Raw genomic sequence first — 15,024 nt, forward strand, 5'->3', positions numbered from 1 at the left:
GCCGCACGCTCCCCCTTGTGGTCGGCCAGGTTTCAGGCGGCTGTCAACCTGCTCCCCTGCCCACCCTGCAGACACTGGTGTCCCTGTCCCTGCTCTGTCCCTGCCACAGCTGCCTGGGGACCCGGGGGCTTCTTATGACCACCCGGGACTTTGGTGGGAGGCTTGGATTTCGGCCATCGCCTCCAACAGAAACAAAATAACCCCGAGTGACTGATGGGCACCTTGCACGTTAAGTTTGTAAATTAAGTCAGCTTGGCAGAGGGATTCAAAAACCCTGTCAGTAGCAAACTTTTTCTTTTGGTACCGGAGATCGGGAGATCGAATCTGGGACTCTGTGCTTTTGAGGCAGGCAGTGGAACCACTGAGCTAAATCCCTGGCCCCAGCGAACATTTTTTTAACAGCCTGTAAAGTTTCCTCCATCCTTCACCCGTGCCAGCGTCGGGCTGGCAACTCGTCTGGTGCAGGAGAGTGGGCGGAAGCAGCCCCTGCTCCTCTCGGGTTCCGAGTGCTCAGGGTCTGAATGTTCTCAGCACCAGGACTGGGCCCGCCCTGGCCACCCAGGAGCTGGGCTAAGTGTTCTTTCCCAGGTGCACGTGCCACTGGCCTGATACTCAGATTCCAAGGCGGCCATCCGATCACGAATTCTTCAACAGACTTTACTGAGGGCCTCATAGCCTTTCTTCTTCTTAGGCTCATCATATCGGGTATTTTGCTGCAGTCACAGAATGCTGACCAACACAGGACACATCAAAAGGGAAGCAGGGTGGGCAAGTTCTAGACTTAAGAAAAATCTACACCAATAGCCTGTCTCAGCCTCCTTTGTCAAATACACAAAAAATCTTGGGCATCACCTCCAGCCACATCACCTGCACCCTGGAGTTCGTAGCGGACACAGACGGGAGCTGTGGTCCCCATCACAGGCAGTCAGGCCCAGAGCAATCCCTACCCCACTGCAAGCCAGGTCCAGGCCAACGACCACTCTCCTTTGACCCTCAGTCTCCTCTTCTGTAGGATGGGGTAGAAGAGCCCCAGACAGAGCCTCACCGAGCCGAGGTTATTCATGAAGACGCGTCTGCCTGGGCCTCTGCTCCGCTCCAGTGAGCAGCAGTAAGAAGAAGGGGCCCCTGAGCAGCAGACTCATCCAGCCCAGAGCTCTCCAGGCTGTTGCTCCTTGGCCGAAGGATGGAGAGGCTGCGCCTCAAGGGCTTCTCAAGCCTCCGAGCAGGCTGTGGGGAACCCCGTGCCCAGATCCACCAGCCCAGCAGTGGCTCCCACCCATGCCGTGCCCTTCCAGCCCTCCAGGCCGCAGAATCAACAGCGTGGGCCCATCGGGAGCTGTAACAATTAAGATGTTCCCAGGGCCCGGAACATCTGCAAGCGCTTATTAAGATGCATCAATAATTAAGCGCTTCTTTAAGAGTTACATTTCTGCCTCCGGACGTATCCGTTTATAGACCTGGGGTTGCAGCTTGGAGGTAAGAATTTAAAATTCTTCACGGGCTTGAACTCCGAGATCTGAGAGAAATGGCGAGGAGAGAGGGCTGGGCTCTCTCCAGCTGTCTGGCCCGGAGGTGTGGTCTCCACAGCTGGGCAGCCACACCAGGGACCTATGCGGCTCCATCACGCATCCACAGAGGTGGGCAGAGTGCGCCTGCCTCTCTGGGAGGCACCAGCCGTCCTCAGGTGTGCAAAATGCTGACATTTCAGCTCCGCTTACAGCCGCATGTGTTACTGGCCCCTGTGTGGTCCTCGGGGGACACAGAGAGGCTGCAGTGCCACAAGGAGACCATCAGTTCATGCCAGCAGGACCAAGGAGCAGATAACGGAAGTGAGAGCAGACAGGCCGGCCAAGGACTGCAGACTGGGATACACAATCTTCCCTCTCCTCCTCCTCTTTCTTCTTCCTCTTCTTCGTTTGGTTTTTTGAGACAGGGTCTCACTTGGTAGCCCAGGCTGGCCCCAAACCCACAATGATCTTCCTGCCTCAGCCTCCTGAGTGCTGGAATTACAAGTGTGAACCGCCACACCCACATCAAGAGTTGTTTTTTTTTTTATGCGATAACTCCTTCCAAAAAATTTTTTAATGACTGCCCAGGCCAAGTCAACATCTCTGGTGACACAGTCAGCCCCTGGCTGCCTCCACACGCCACATGGCCGCTGTTTTCCAGACAACTGCACAGGTCTCGGCTTCCTCCTAGCCTGAGGTTCGGGGATTGAAACAGCCCCTTCTGATCTAGAGAACATTGGGAACAGATTACTGCGGCTCGGGAACCAACCAGAAAGGAAGTAACTGAGTAACTAACTCTGCGTTCTGGTGCTGAGGGGCCGGCTGAACAGGAGGACGGAGGTGTGGGAAAGTGGGGTGCACTTCTGTACCTCTGGATTCCAAGGGCCAGAGGACTGGGTGTCTGCAAGCCCCACCTCCACCCTGTGCGGTGAGCACCCTCCTTTTAGAGAAGCTTTTGTGTATTTAGTCCGAGGCCAAACTTTCATCTGCGGTTGTTAATGGGTCTTGTTTGTTTCTTTGCTTTATTTATTTATTGGACCAAATCATCGCACAATTTCTCCGGAGTCGAGTGTAATCGGATTTGGTTTTTAACTTGCTTTTAAAGTGGAGAAATAAATAGAATTCAGACTTGTAAAAGGGGGTCGTTACGGAATAGGCCTAGGCCCCATAACTTTAAAGTAATAGCCTCATTAAGGGGGCGATGGTTTTTTAACTGTTCCTGTACTTCTATGTCCGCTGGCCAAGGGGGTCTGCAGGCGGCAGGCAGCTCAGTAAAAGCTTTTCCGGCAGCCATTTAACCTCCATTTACGAAGAAATAAAGTGAAATTGATGCTGATTCGGGCCTGCCTGGGGGTGGATTTCTGTCCCATAAAAGCCCCTGTGCCTGCAATTTGCCACGCTGCCCTGTCACTTCGGGCAGGGCTGCTGTTGATAAAGATAAAGCTTTATGGCCACGATATTTGCTGCTAACAGCAACCTAATGCAGCATTTTCATTTCTGTGCAATTAATGTTAATGTCTGCTACGAAAATTGTCATTAAATACCATTTTAAAATCCATTCAATTTGCATATCCAAAGCCCATTTACCATCACAGAAGATGTAGCCCGCACTTCATCACATTCCGGCCTCAGAATTGTGGCCACTCGGTTTTATAGCACCCGAAGATTTCATAGTGAAAGCTGGTTGATAATGAATGTCCTCCCTCGGCCGCTGCTGCAGCCCCAGGACCAGAACAGTGGGTTTGCACCATGGGCCCCGGCTTCCTGGACCTAGGCCGGCTCGGTTCAGCCTGCTGGGTGAACCCGGGCAGATCTCTTCACCCCACTCCTTTCTCTTTTCTCCTGTTCTAAGAATTCAGCACAGGGATCGCTAATGACCTGAGTGCTCTAACTTTTGAGATTTTAAAATATAAGCATACCAGGGGATGAGTCCCGGCCAAGCCTCCCGCGAAGCTAGATGAACTTCTGCCCCTGTTGGAGAGTTGTCTGGCTCACCTCCCACACAGGTTTTCATGACAATGACATAAAACTGGCCTGAAGGGTTAAAGCCAAGATGGCGCAACAGGATATTCTGGGAGGGTCACAGAATGCCAGCTTACTAGTGTAACACCTTACTTACAGAGGAGGGGACTGAAGCCCTGGGGGAGGCGAGGCAGAGATTTGAAGACAAAGGTGGAATCGGGACCTCAGGCTGACTCCAGGCCCAGGGCCCCTCCCACACCACTCTATGAGACCCTGTGTCACAGCACGGACCAATCACGTGACCGGGTACAGAAAGCAGGCTCTGTGGGCCCCAGCCCGGGTATCCCACAAGAACAAGGGGTGATGGGAGGCAGCCAGACTGGGCAGCAGTGATCAGGGACACACCTGGGAGGGCTGGTAGAAGACGCGTACAGACGCTTGCTCAAGCCAGCCCAGAAGTGACTGTCCAGTGTGTCTTCAATGTACAAGGCCACAGGGATGGGAAAGCTACCAAGGAGAGGACGCTGGCGTGAAATCTGGAGAATGGGAGGGTCTTACCAGGTAGGATGGTGACCAAAAAGCATACAAAAGCATGGTATGGTGGTGTATGCTTGCAAGAGAGTGGCGAGTCCTCAAAACCACATCTAGAATCCCTGCGAGATCCAGCAAGTCCAGTCTGCATGGGTCCCCAAAGGTATCAAGAGCAGAACGAGAACACGTATTTGCACACCCATGTGCACAGCAGCAGAACTCACAACAACCAAAAGTGGCAACAACCCAGATGTCCACCCATGGATGACAGGTCAAGGAAATGTGGTTCAGACACAACAAAATATTCCTCTGTCTTAAAAGGGGATGCAGGGGCCAGGGATGTAGCTCAGTGGTTCCGCCACCTGTTTTGCAAGCTCAAGGTCCCGAGTTCAATCCCTGGGACCAAAACCAAAAAAACAAAAAACAAAAAGGGATGCAATGCGGGTGCATGGCACTGCCTGGGCAAAGCTTACTTTTTTTTTTTTTTTTTTTGGTACCGGGGATCAAACTCGGGTCCTTCCGCTCGCAAGGCAGGCGGTGGAACCACTGAGCTAAATCCCTGGCCCCAGCCTGGGCAAATCCTGAAGACATTGCGATAAAGGAAACATGCTGGGTACAAAAGAGCACACGCTGTAGATTCCTTTCGTAGGAAGTGCCTAGATCTCTCCAAGTCACAGAAACAGGAAGCAGAGTGCATGGCGGTTACTGACCGCTGCAGGACCCCAGCCGTGGGGAGTTGGTGCTTCATGGGGCAGAATTTGGGCAGTGCTGAGGTGCACAGTATGAATGGACTTAGTCCCACTGAACTGCACACGTGAAAACTGGTAAGATGATTGATCTTACGTCATACACATTTTACCACAATAAAAGTAGGAAAAAGTAAAACAAAAGACAAGGGGGGAACCATTAAAAAGAAAAAAAGGAAAGGAACATAGCAAAAAGGAAGTCAGGCGTGGCCAGAAGGAAGACCGGAAGACGGCTGGGGGTGCGATGGCTTTGAAGGAGGCACAGCTGGGCGTGGCCCCCAGATGGGCACAGATGGCTGGACGGTGCCCTGGGCAGTGGGAGGCTCGGGCAGTCGCTGTTCTCTGGGAGCAGCCATTCTGTTTATTTGTTCAGGGCGATTCAATGCACAAACCTCAGTGAGTCTGTAATAATGGTAAGTTTGCAGCGTGATATAGAAAAGGCCGGGAAGCCTCCTGCTGTTCTGGCCTTCTGGGTTCCAGGGCTCCTCCCTGTGGAATAGAACCTTGGTCCTGGCATCTTTTCCACCCTCAGCCCAGGTGGATTGTGGGGAAGATTTCTCCCTGACTCCCAGGAGGACCATGTGATCAGGCCCGGCCAATGAGGGCATCGGGGCTCCCCCCTACCCCCCACCCCAAGCAAAGGGTTCAGAGGCAGACATGGGACCTCAACCTGGCCAATCACAGTGCCTGGCTCAGGAACAAGTGTGTGACCTGCTGGACCAAAACATGTTAAACTTAAGAGTTTGTACTTTCTAAATCATTCCTGCTGGCTTTACTAAAACAATAAGATTAAGGATGCAACTGCTATCAACCAGACAGCAAGTGAGGAAGAACCTTGTCGGAGAATGAAGCCCAGACCAGGAAGCACGGCCACCACATGCAGGAACATCCACCATGTGGGCGGCATCACCTGACTGCCTGGGTCCCCCTCTGCCTGAAGCTCCACCCCTGGGCTTTTCAATCACACAAGGCAATAAATTCCCTTTAAAAAGTCAAGGCAGTTTGGATTTTGATTCTATGCAACCATATTCTACTTTGATAGAATGCCAGGTGTGCTAGGATCAGGTCATGGGTCAATTGTTGGGGGCAAGGAAATCAGCTGCCCTGACTGGCCACGCCTGATCACATGACCCTCCCTGGGGTCAAGGGTGAAGTCAGTTCCCACAATGCACATGGGCTGAGGTGGAAAAGATGTATTCACAGACAGAGAGAATCCAATAGTGGGCAGCCAGAGGGACAGATAGGTTAATGTCCCTAACTGTGAGCTCTTATCAATGTCTGCATAGGGAATTATACAGTTCAGCACGTGCGTTAGGGAGGTAACTCAGTAAGGGCCAGTTCTGGAAGGCAGGAGAGCAGTTAGAGGTTTCTTCGGAGGTCCAAACAGAAAGCGACAGGGCACTGACTGGATTCTGAAAGTCCTTTTCTGTGGCTGCTCCCCAGCTTCACACTCCCGCCTAGCTCTGTGTGGGATGTGGGTCCCGCTGGCTGGTCCTATCCTTGCTGGGAGGATGGGGCCTCGGGAACACCCACCCCAGCCACCCATGTGATCTACAGGACCGCCAGGCAAAGAAAAGGGGGAGCCCGGGGGCTTCCAGGGGTGCCAGACAAATCCCGTCTTCGTGATTGCTTACTAAATGAACATTTCTATATTTGTAAAATTTCATTAAGCCAAACATGGGTACTTCAGCACATCACCATGTTCAAACTTAATAAAATAAGACGGTAAAAATTTAAAGATCTCATAGCTCTTGGGTATTCAGTGTGTGTCCATCATTGTAACCTTGCTAACTGCCCGCATTTATTGAGTGCTCTATCCCAGACCCTATGCCAAGCCACTGTGCCACTGAAACCTCTTAGGGACACCACGAAGCAGGTACTGGTTTATCCCATTCTACAGATGCAGAAACTGAGGTAAGTGTCCCATGCTACTCATGGCCAGAGTCCGGGTGTGAGCCTAGGCTGGAGAGCCTGTTACGGCCTCACAGGTGCTGGGCTGGGTAACCTGGCGGCTTCTCGCCTCCCTTGCTCAGGTTCTGAGTCTCCAAGGGCAGACAGGGGTTCCCATCAATGTAGGTGACAGAGAACGATGTAAATTCATAGCTTATGCCATCATCTCCCAGGTAAGCACTCAGCTCAGCAGGAATCACGGTACAGCCACGGAAGCCACATGACAATTTTTAGGGAGAGGGGACAGCTAGCCTCAGAGGGTGCTCTGCGTCCCCATCCCCTCTGACATGGCTCCCTGATTCAGCCAGCACCTCCTGTCGCCCTCCCTGGCCCTGGTGAGGAATGGAGCCCGGGTGCCACCCTCTCACCGTGCCCGGATCCCGAAGGTCATGTTGGGGGGCACGGTGGGCGGCTCCTTCTGGCGCCGCTCGTCCTGGTCACTGATGCGGATGTCGTTGAACCTGCGGTAGAGGACGTTCTCCCGGGCGGTCACCAGGCCAGCTTTCACAGCCCCGCAGTTCATGGCGATGTAGTTCCGGGTCAGCTTCTGGGGGCAGGTGGGCTGCTGCTTATACACATTCCAGTGCCCGATGGCTGAGGGTGGGGGAGACAGAGCCACGGGCGGTGTCAGGGGAGGTGAAGCACCCACGGCCTTGGACTAGAAGAAATAGGGCCCTGATATCCCAGCCTGCAGGGTGTCAGCCCTGCCTGGCCCTGGGAGCATACGGTGGCCCAAAAAGGAGGGATCGGGATTCTCAGAGATCCCAAGGGAGCCTGAGTGTCTCGCGCGGAGCTGGGGCGCCTGCCCTCAGCCACCCTTGAGCCATCGGAGCCCTGCTCCTGGGCCCGTCCTGTGTCACAGCTGGAATGGCACACAGTGCAGAGGGTCTCTCCCCAGGCTCCTCAGCCCAGAGCCTCGGTTCTCACCATCTCGGCCAAGCCCTGGGTTTCGCCACTCGGCTGCCCAGACCTGGGTCCCCCCAGAACGGTGCTGCAATGTAGGCCCCCTGGGTTTTCTCCAAGTGGCCAGCTGCGGCCCGACAGCCCTGGGAAGAGGCGCAGGCCGCCTCCCATGCACTCCTGAGCCCTTCGTGCTTCCTGCACACTCGCTCACCTTCGGGGACGCCCCCGTCCAGCCCCCGGATGTAGAGGCCGTAGTTGAAATTAACACCAGGCAGGCTGCAGCTTCTTTCCCGGGGTTTGCCGAGTTCCGCCTGTAGGAGGAGAGAGAGCAAAGGTGAGGGGTGGGATCTCAGCCCTCATAATGTCCAGCATCGGGGCCCCGGAGAGGAGCCAAGCTGCAGGTGGGGACAGAACCAGCAGAGTGTGACTGGTTCAAGAAGTCGCCCATGGAGGCCACAGGGGAGAGGGGGCGGATTTCCTCCCTAGCTCTCCTTCCTGCCAGAGACACCCCCACCCTCATCACCAGCACAGACGAAGTTGATTCTTCTTCCTTAAATCCGTACTTTGGGATGGGGACACAGTGACAGCACTGTGTCACCCCCTTGGCCTGCAAGTCCTATCCACTGTGCCTCTGGTCAAGTCCTCCTCAAGCCATGGAAGGAAATGGCTACATTATGGATGCAGAAATTGAGACCCAGAGCAGCGGGCATCACCCCTGGGATGGGGCCGGGTGTTCGAGGCAGGCGTCACTGAGCCTGGATGGCTGAGCCACAGTGACCCCAGGTCCTGAGGTGAAGAGGGAAGAACATCATCCCAGAGCACTTCCGGGCTCTACTGCACTCCAGGCCCAACATCCGATTCCTCTTTGACGTTCTTCTGATTCAGTCCTCTCTGCCACCTGGAGTCCCAAGTCACCACCCCCACTCCCTGGATGGAGAAGGTGACGGCGCATCAGGCCACACAGTAGGCAGTGGCAGAGCTGGAATTCTAACCCCAGCCCTCTGTCTGCACCCCACACTCAGATCCCTGGATGAAGTAAACACCAAGGAGCCTCAGGTTCCCGCAGCTCCCAGGTCCCATGAGCCCAGGGACAGAGCTGTGAAGGGTGGGGAGCCCCGGACCTGGGCCGAGCTGGGACTACAGGCATCACATCTCCCAGGACGCCCCGTCTGGCCCCACCAGACCGTCGCAGGGTCTGCAGGCGACACCTGCACATCTACCATTTCAACCTCACAGGCATCTGGGCCTCTGCTCCCAGAATGCCCTCTGCCTTGAGCCTGCCCCTCCCCTACCCCAGGTCCTCCTCAAGCCCCACCACTCCGGGAAGCTCTCTGAGCCCCTCGTCCCCTCCTGGCCCACGAGGCCATGCCCTGCCCTGGACACCTGAAGCTCTTCCTCTGCTCGGTTCATCTGGACCACCGTGCTTGGGTTATGGATTCCTACCCAGCCGGAGCCCTGGCTTCTACCACCATCTGCTTCCTGGTGGGATACAGCAGGTGCAGGACAAAAACCTCCTCCTCGGGGAAGGCATCCTGGGTCGGCAGGTTTGGCCCGAGCCTCCTTGTTACACGGGGCCGCACTGTGTGCCGGGCCCGCCTTCCAGATTCATGGGGATGGGAAGATTTGTGGTTACCGGGGCTGGGGCAGGTGAAGGAATGGCACGAATGGGGGTGAGATGGGTGAGCGTGTCTCTGAGGGGCGTTCTGCAAGTGAGTGAGGGGAGCTGGGCCTGGTGGCACAGGCTTGTGATCCAGCTCTCTGGGAGGCTCAGGCAGGAGGATCACAATTTCAAGCCCAGCCTGGATAGCTTAGCAACTCTTAGTGAGATCCTATCTCAAAATATAAAATAAAAAGGGCTGGGGATATAGCTCAGCACAGGCCCTGGGTTCAATCCCAGTAGCCCCCGAAATCGATTGTGGTGATGGTTGTACCACTCTGTGACTATATTAAGGCCCATTAAATTGTATGCTTTAAATGGGTGAACTGTACGGTGTGTGAATTACATCTCAAAGCTGCTGGGAAATTACAGCGTAGCATAATCAAGTCAGTAACTGATTGCTGATGGTCTGCCTGCCCTGAGGAGCCTGTGTGTTGCACTGGGGGACAGAGACTCGGTCTTCATTAATTCTTCTCTGGTACTGGGGACCGAACCCAGGGGTGCGCCACTACTGAGCTACCCCCAGCCCTTCTTATTTTTTATTTTGAGACAGGGTCGAGCTAAGTTGCCCAAATTGGCTTTGAACTTGAGATATCCCTGCCTCAACCTTTTGAGTAGCTAGGATTATAGTAGATGTGGTGTACCACCCTGCTCAGCTATTTTTATTATTATTATTATTATTATTATTATTATTATTTTGGGTACCGGGGATCGAACTTGGGACCTTGCACTTTCAAGGCAGGCAGCAGAACCACTGAGCTAAATCCCCGGCCGAGCTATTTATTAATTTTTAAAGTTAACTTTCTAAAAATTGATTTTATATTTTAGAGCAGTCTTAGGTTCACAGCAAAATTGAGCAGAAGCCACAGAGATTTCAAACACACCCCATCAGTCTTTATTTCTACCCCACTTTCCCCAGAGCTCAAGGTAGAATAGATGTTAGCAAACAGGGACTGAGAGGAAGAAGGGAGAGAGGCAGGGAGGGAGGAATGGAGGCTGCTGGGCCCCTTTACCACCCCCTGGGCGGCTCACACAATCATCCTCCAGTGCGACAGGCACCCAGACCACGCCCCCAGCAACCGGCCTCCCACCAGGCCCCGCCTCCCAACGCCAAGCCCAGGGCGCACCTTCCTAACCCAGGCTCCTCCAGAAGCTCTCAGGGGACATCTAGACAGAAACCACCGCAGTCTCCCCGCCTGCCGGGGCAGCCTGGCAGACACCATTGCCTGGTGGCTGAACAGGCTGGGGGGTGTGGAAAGAGCTGCCACTCTAGAAAACCCTCTAAGGAACAGCTAGGTCTTTCCTGGGCAGGGGCTGGTGGCCAGGAAAAGGAAGATACGGGTCTTGGGCTGACATTTCGGGGAGAACCAAGCTGGAGAAGTTTCCAGGGGGGCAGCTAGGGAGGACAGGAGCCAGGGTGTGCAGAGCGGTCCCCCGATGGTCCAGTGGGGCCTTCTGGGAGCCCATAGGGCACAGCGGGCCTCGGGGCACCTCTGGCCGAGTCTGACACACAGCTTCTCAGGGAGCTCCTGACCCTGGACTTCTAGACAAGGGCAGGCAGTTTGTGACAGATGTCTGAGATCAGCAGCCACCAGCAAGCAAGAGGAATTTGAGGCCTGATGGTCATGGGTTTCCATGGCAACCCATCTACCAAACTGATGGGACTTAGCCACAGATCTCAGCCTTGATCAGAACCCAGGTCCCCAAGCAGCCCCTCCATCTACCCAGGACAGGATGGGAGACACCATCTGCAGATACAAAAGGGGTCTCCCAGCCAGCACTTGGGCTGGACTATGCAAAGGTCCTGGGGCAGATGGCTTGCATGGGGGTATGGGGTCGTGCAGAGCCTGCAAACACCCTTCGCCCACGAGGATTCCTGAGAACCAGCAGGCTGTCTTTACTGCAGAAAATGAAAAAACAAGAGATATGCACCTCCCACCCGAAGGACAGTGATGCCCGGGGACCTCCCCTTAGCAGCCCTCTTCACTGAGTGCTAAGCATATGCCCAGAGCGCTGTGCTCCTCCAGCCCCTTTGGGGGGCAGGTTTCCCATTTTATGGCTGGGGCAGCTGAAGCTTACAGAGGTCAGTGCTTGCCCAAAGCCATCCAGGCAGCAGATGGACCAGCTGGGGTTGAATTCCCCTCCTCGCCCCTCTGCCCCAGCCTCCCACAGACCCTCACTTCTCCCCAGGCCTTGAGGGAGGCCATGCTGTCCCCACTGCACAGATGGGAGACGGAGGCTCGGAGGGGCATAGGACCCAGGAAGCTCCTCGGACTCAAAGTCTTTGCATTTCACGTTTCTTAGGGTTGAGTTCTTACGATCCCTCACTCAGAATCCTTGCTGTCTTGGGAGAAGTGTGCCTTGCTTTTGCCCAGCAGGGACTGGAACACCAAGCCCTTCACTCCAGCCCACTGGCCTGCTGGAACGCCCCCCCCCACACACACACACCAGGGGTCAGGATCCAGAGGCAGGGTAGTTGGGAAATCCGAGCTCGAGTCTGACCTCCTGCCCTCCCCAGCCGCCTTCAAACTGTGCCTTTCCCCGTTTGCTCTGTCACAGAAGCTTGGCTGGAATACAGCTCTGGGTGACAGCTGTCCCCATCAGCAGACAGCTTCATTAAACCTGATTAAGATGTCATCCCTTTCTGCCTTATTCCCCACCGCTCTGCTCTAATTAAAACCATCTCTCTCCTCGTCCCAGGGGTCCCGGGGTTCTCCAGGCTCCTCCTGTGATGGCAGCTCCCTCTGCTTCCCACCAGGAGGACCAGGCCCTGGGAACCCGGCTGCAGGCATCCCGGAGACCCCGTGCTTCCAAGAGGCGGCTGCTGCCATGACATTTGCTGCCCGCCAGGGTGGGAAGTTGCCTGGAACAAAGGTCTGGAGCCCTGAGGCCTTGAGATCCAAGACACCATCTTCCAAGCAAGTGACCCAGGCTTGCAAGCTGGGTGTAAGGAATCCCCACCCTCTTCCTGGAGCGACTCTGTTTCTCACCAAGTAAGTGAAAATGAGTGAAATCGGTCGGCTTTGTTGCTGAGATGGCGCAAACCAGACCTTGCTCCGGACAAGTGGGCCAGTGGCCATCCACAAAGCGGCCACTTTGCTGTCAGGGAGCTCAATGGATGCCTGGGTTCTAGACCCACTTTGGACCCTCATTCGACCGTCACAGGGAGCCCTTCAGCCCCGTCGCGCCCCCTTCTGGCGACCACGCACCATCCACCCTCTGGCCATGCGCCTGCACTAAACGAAAGTTCACTGGCCAGTTGAATGGCCTCCACTCTCTCCTGCATCCTGTTAAAGCGTAGTTCGGTGAAATCCCAGTTAGTGCTGGGTAGTTATTAAATAAATATCTGCATACAGGTCTCCCCCACGCATTCCGATGTGCAGACGCTGTCATGTGCAGACGCTGTCATGTGCAGACCAGGGCAGTGCATTATTGTAAAACAACTTAAGATCCTCCAACGGAAAGCACAATATAAATGCAAATTGTGATCATTATTAGCATAGAGGATATTTATTTATTTCCATAATGAGAGCCTCAGATAAACAATCATGTAAAATAAGGTGATTAGGCATCAAAGGACACAGGTGCCAGCTTAGAAGCCCAGTTCTTTGAACCGCGTGCATTGTCTGAGTGGCAGTTGAACAGCGCCGAGTGATACTAACAAGCCACCCACGAGAAGACCACGTCCATATGTGATCAAAGGCGTATAAAATAATGTCAAGTGAAAAAAAAGGCACAGCAGGATTCAAATTTTTACATACACTACTTTTCAAACCATGTTAAAAATGGGAAAGAAACAGAGGAACGTAAATGCAGTGTGTACATGGGGTGGATGTGGTGAGAGATGTCAGCTTCCCGGAGATTTTACTTTATTAGTTTTTTGAGACAGGGTTTCATTGTATACTTCAGGCTGGTCTTGAACCCACTATGTAGCCCAGGCTGGCCTCAAACTCCTGAGATCGTCCTGCCTCAGCTGCCCAGGTGCTGGAATTACAGTTATGTGCCACCACACCTGGCTTGAGATTTTATTTTTATCATTAAAAAAACTAAAAAGCAGAGTCACATGATACGTGTCTGTTTTGCACAGTAAGAAGTTATACATCAGGCCCTCCTGTGTCATTAAAACTCGCAGCAAGCTCACAGCATGGGCTGGGGTGGCTGCGGGGTTCGGGAGACCTGGAGGGAGATGCTAAAGACCACTGGGGGAACATGGGAACCCAGCGTGTCAGTCATGCCACACAGAACTGGGTTCGAATACCAGCCCTGACACTTCCTGTGGCACTGGAGCCTCTGCTCCCAGTCCTTACCTGCCCAACCTCACAGGCCATGGGCCATGCATGGGGGTCTGGCCCAGGAGGCGTGGAAGCTTCATAAACAGCGGCTACTGTCAGGGCAACCACAGCACCTCCTGGCTCAGGTCTGGGGTCCCCGACAGCGGGGACCCAGCTCCAGGCCCCACCGTGCCTGCCCGGCTGCCTGATCCGGCCCTCATCTGGTTGTCATGGCCCTGGCAGCCTCTGTCTTGCCCCTGCCTGGCTGCTCTCTGCACCCCGGGCAGCCTGGCCTCCCCGCGTGGCTGGCTTGGCTCCCTAGGGCTGATGTATGGCCCTGGTGGAGCAAGGCGGTCACGGTGACAGGGCCCTGCATTCCCTCCCCTCCCCCTCGACAGCTTGAAACCAGGTCCTTCATTTGCATTTACATGATCTTGCTGTGCAGCTTATGAGATCGAGAGATTTATTTGCTACTTAGCTTGATGTTTGATTACACTCAGAGAAGGCAGCGGCGGGCAGCAAAGGCGCAAGGACGCATCCGCTCGAGTCGCAGCCCCTGGGGGCCCGTAACTCAACAGCGGGTTTAGATGGAGGGGGTATGCACAGCGTCTCCAAAAAGGCCTTTGCGGCGCTAAGGAGGGAGCTAAGACCATGATTTGGATTGTTTTTAAACCCTAAAAACTGGCTCGGTGTCATCTGAGGCTAAGGAGACCGGGTCTCTCCTGGGAGGTGGCTCGAGTTGTAGGGAAGGAACTCCCAGGAACTGTCCCTCACCCCGGGGCAGAGTCCCACCGTCCTGGGAGAGGGACGCAGAGGAAATGGGGGCCAGCGCGCAGCAACAGTGCTTCCAACTGGCTCTGGGCCTGGGGGATCCGCAGCAGCCCGGCTCCCCATGTTGCCCCCACCTGGTCACTCAAACCATCTGTAAACCGGGGACCCAGGGCTGCGGCCCAGCCAGTCACAGCGCCGTGGTGGACATGGTGAGTACCATGAGTGCAGCTGCCTCGGGCACACAGAGGATAAAGCGAAGCCCCAGCTCTGCAGTCAGGGTCTCCGGTCTTGTGGGGCAGCCGCTGTGGGAGCGCCTCCTCCCCCGCCTGGACTCCAGCACTGCGTGAAGAGGTGCAGAGAACCACCACTGCCCCACACCCCAGTCACAGCCTGGAGCCACCAGAGTCATTGGGCTCAGGCTTGGGACACGATGTTCAGAGACTGGGGGCATGAGTGGAGGCCAAGCCGCCAGAGTCGGGGACCTTGACCTACAAAAGGGCGGCAAGGAGAGCACCCAGCTCAGGGGCAGTCGGAACACACCCACCTTGCAGGTAAAGCCCTCGGCAGAGGGCATGGAGACTTCTAAATAAAAGTGGTTCTACTTCCTGCTGCCTGTCATTCACATCTCCATGGGTTTGAATTATCAGCAGTTCGGATGGATAGATACCTGGCTACATACATTTATTTGATGGTTCCTCAAAAGTTAGAGAATTACCATATGACAA

General features: G+C 54.8%; 1 protein-coding gene across 3 annotated transcripts in view; it reads right to left on the bottom strand.

Moving 5' to 3' along the window:
* The window catches only part of Cfap77 (cilia and flagella associated protein 77), a 109,456-nt gene that overhangs the window by 42,263 nt on the left and 52,169 nt on the right, over positions 1-15,024 (bottom strand). For all 3 annotated transcript variants that reach the window (XM_087182703.1, XM_021261825.2, XM_004849055.3), the window contains exons 2-3: positions 7,812-7,911; positions 7,066-7,291 (exon numbers count right to left, since the gene is read on the bottom strand). In XM_087182703.1, the coding sequence (XP_087038829.1) occupies positions 7,066-7,291; positions 7,812-7,911 (326 nt within the window). The remainder of the gene's footprint in view (positions 1-7,065; positions 7,292-7,811; positions 7,912-15,024) is intronic.

Source organism: Heterocephalus glaber, unplaced genomic scaffold, assembly GCF_053883595.1.
Source record: "Heterocephalus glaber isolate CG9 unplaced genomic scaffold, H.glaber_assembly_v1.0 deba00001479, whole genome shotgun sequence".
In the NCBI taxonomy this organism is placed as follows: Eukaryota; Metazoa; Chordata; class Mammalia; order Rodentia; family Bathyergidae; genus Heterocephalus; species Heterocephalus glaber.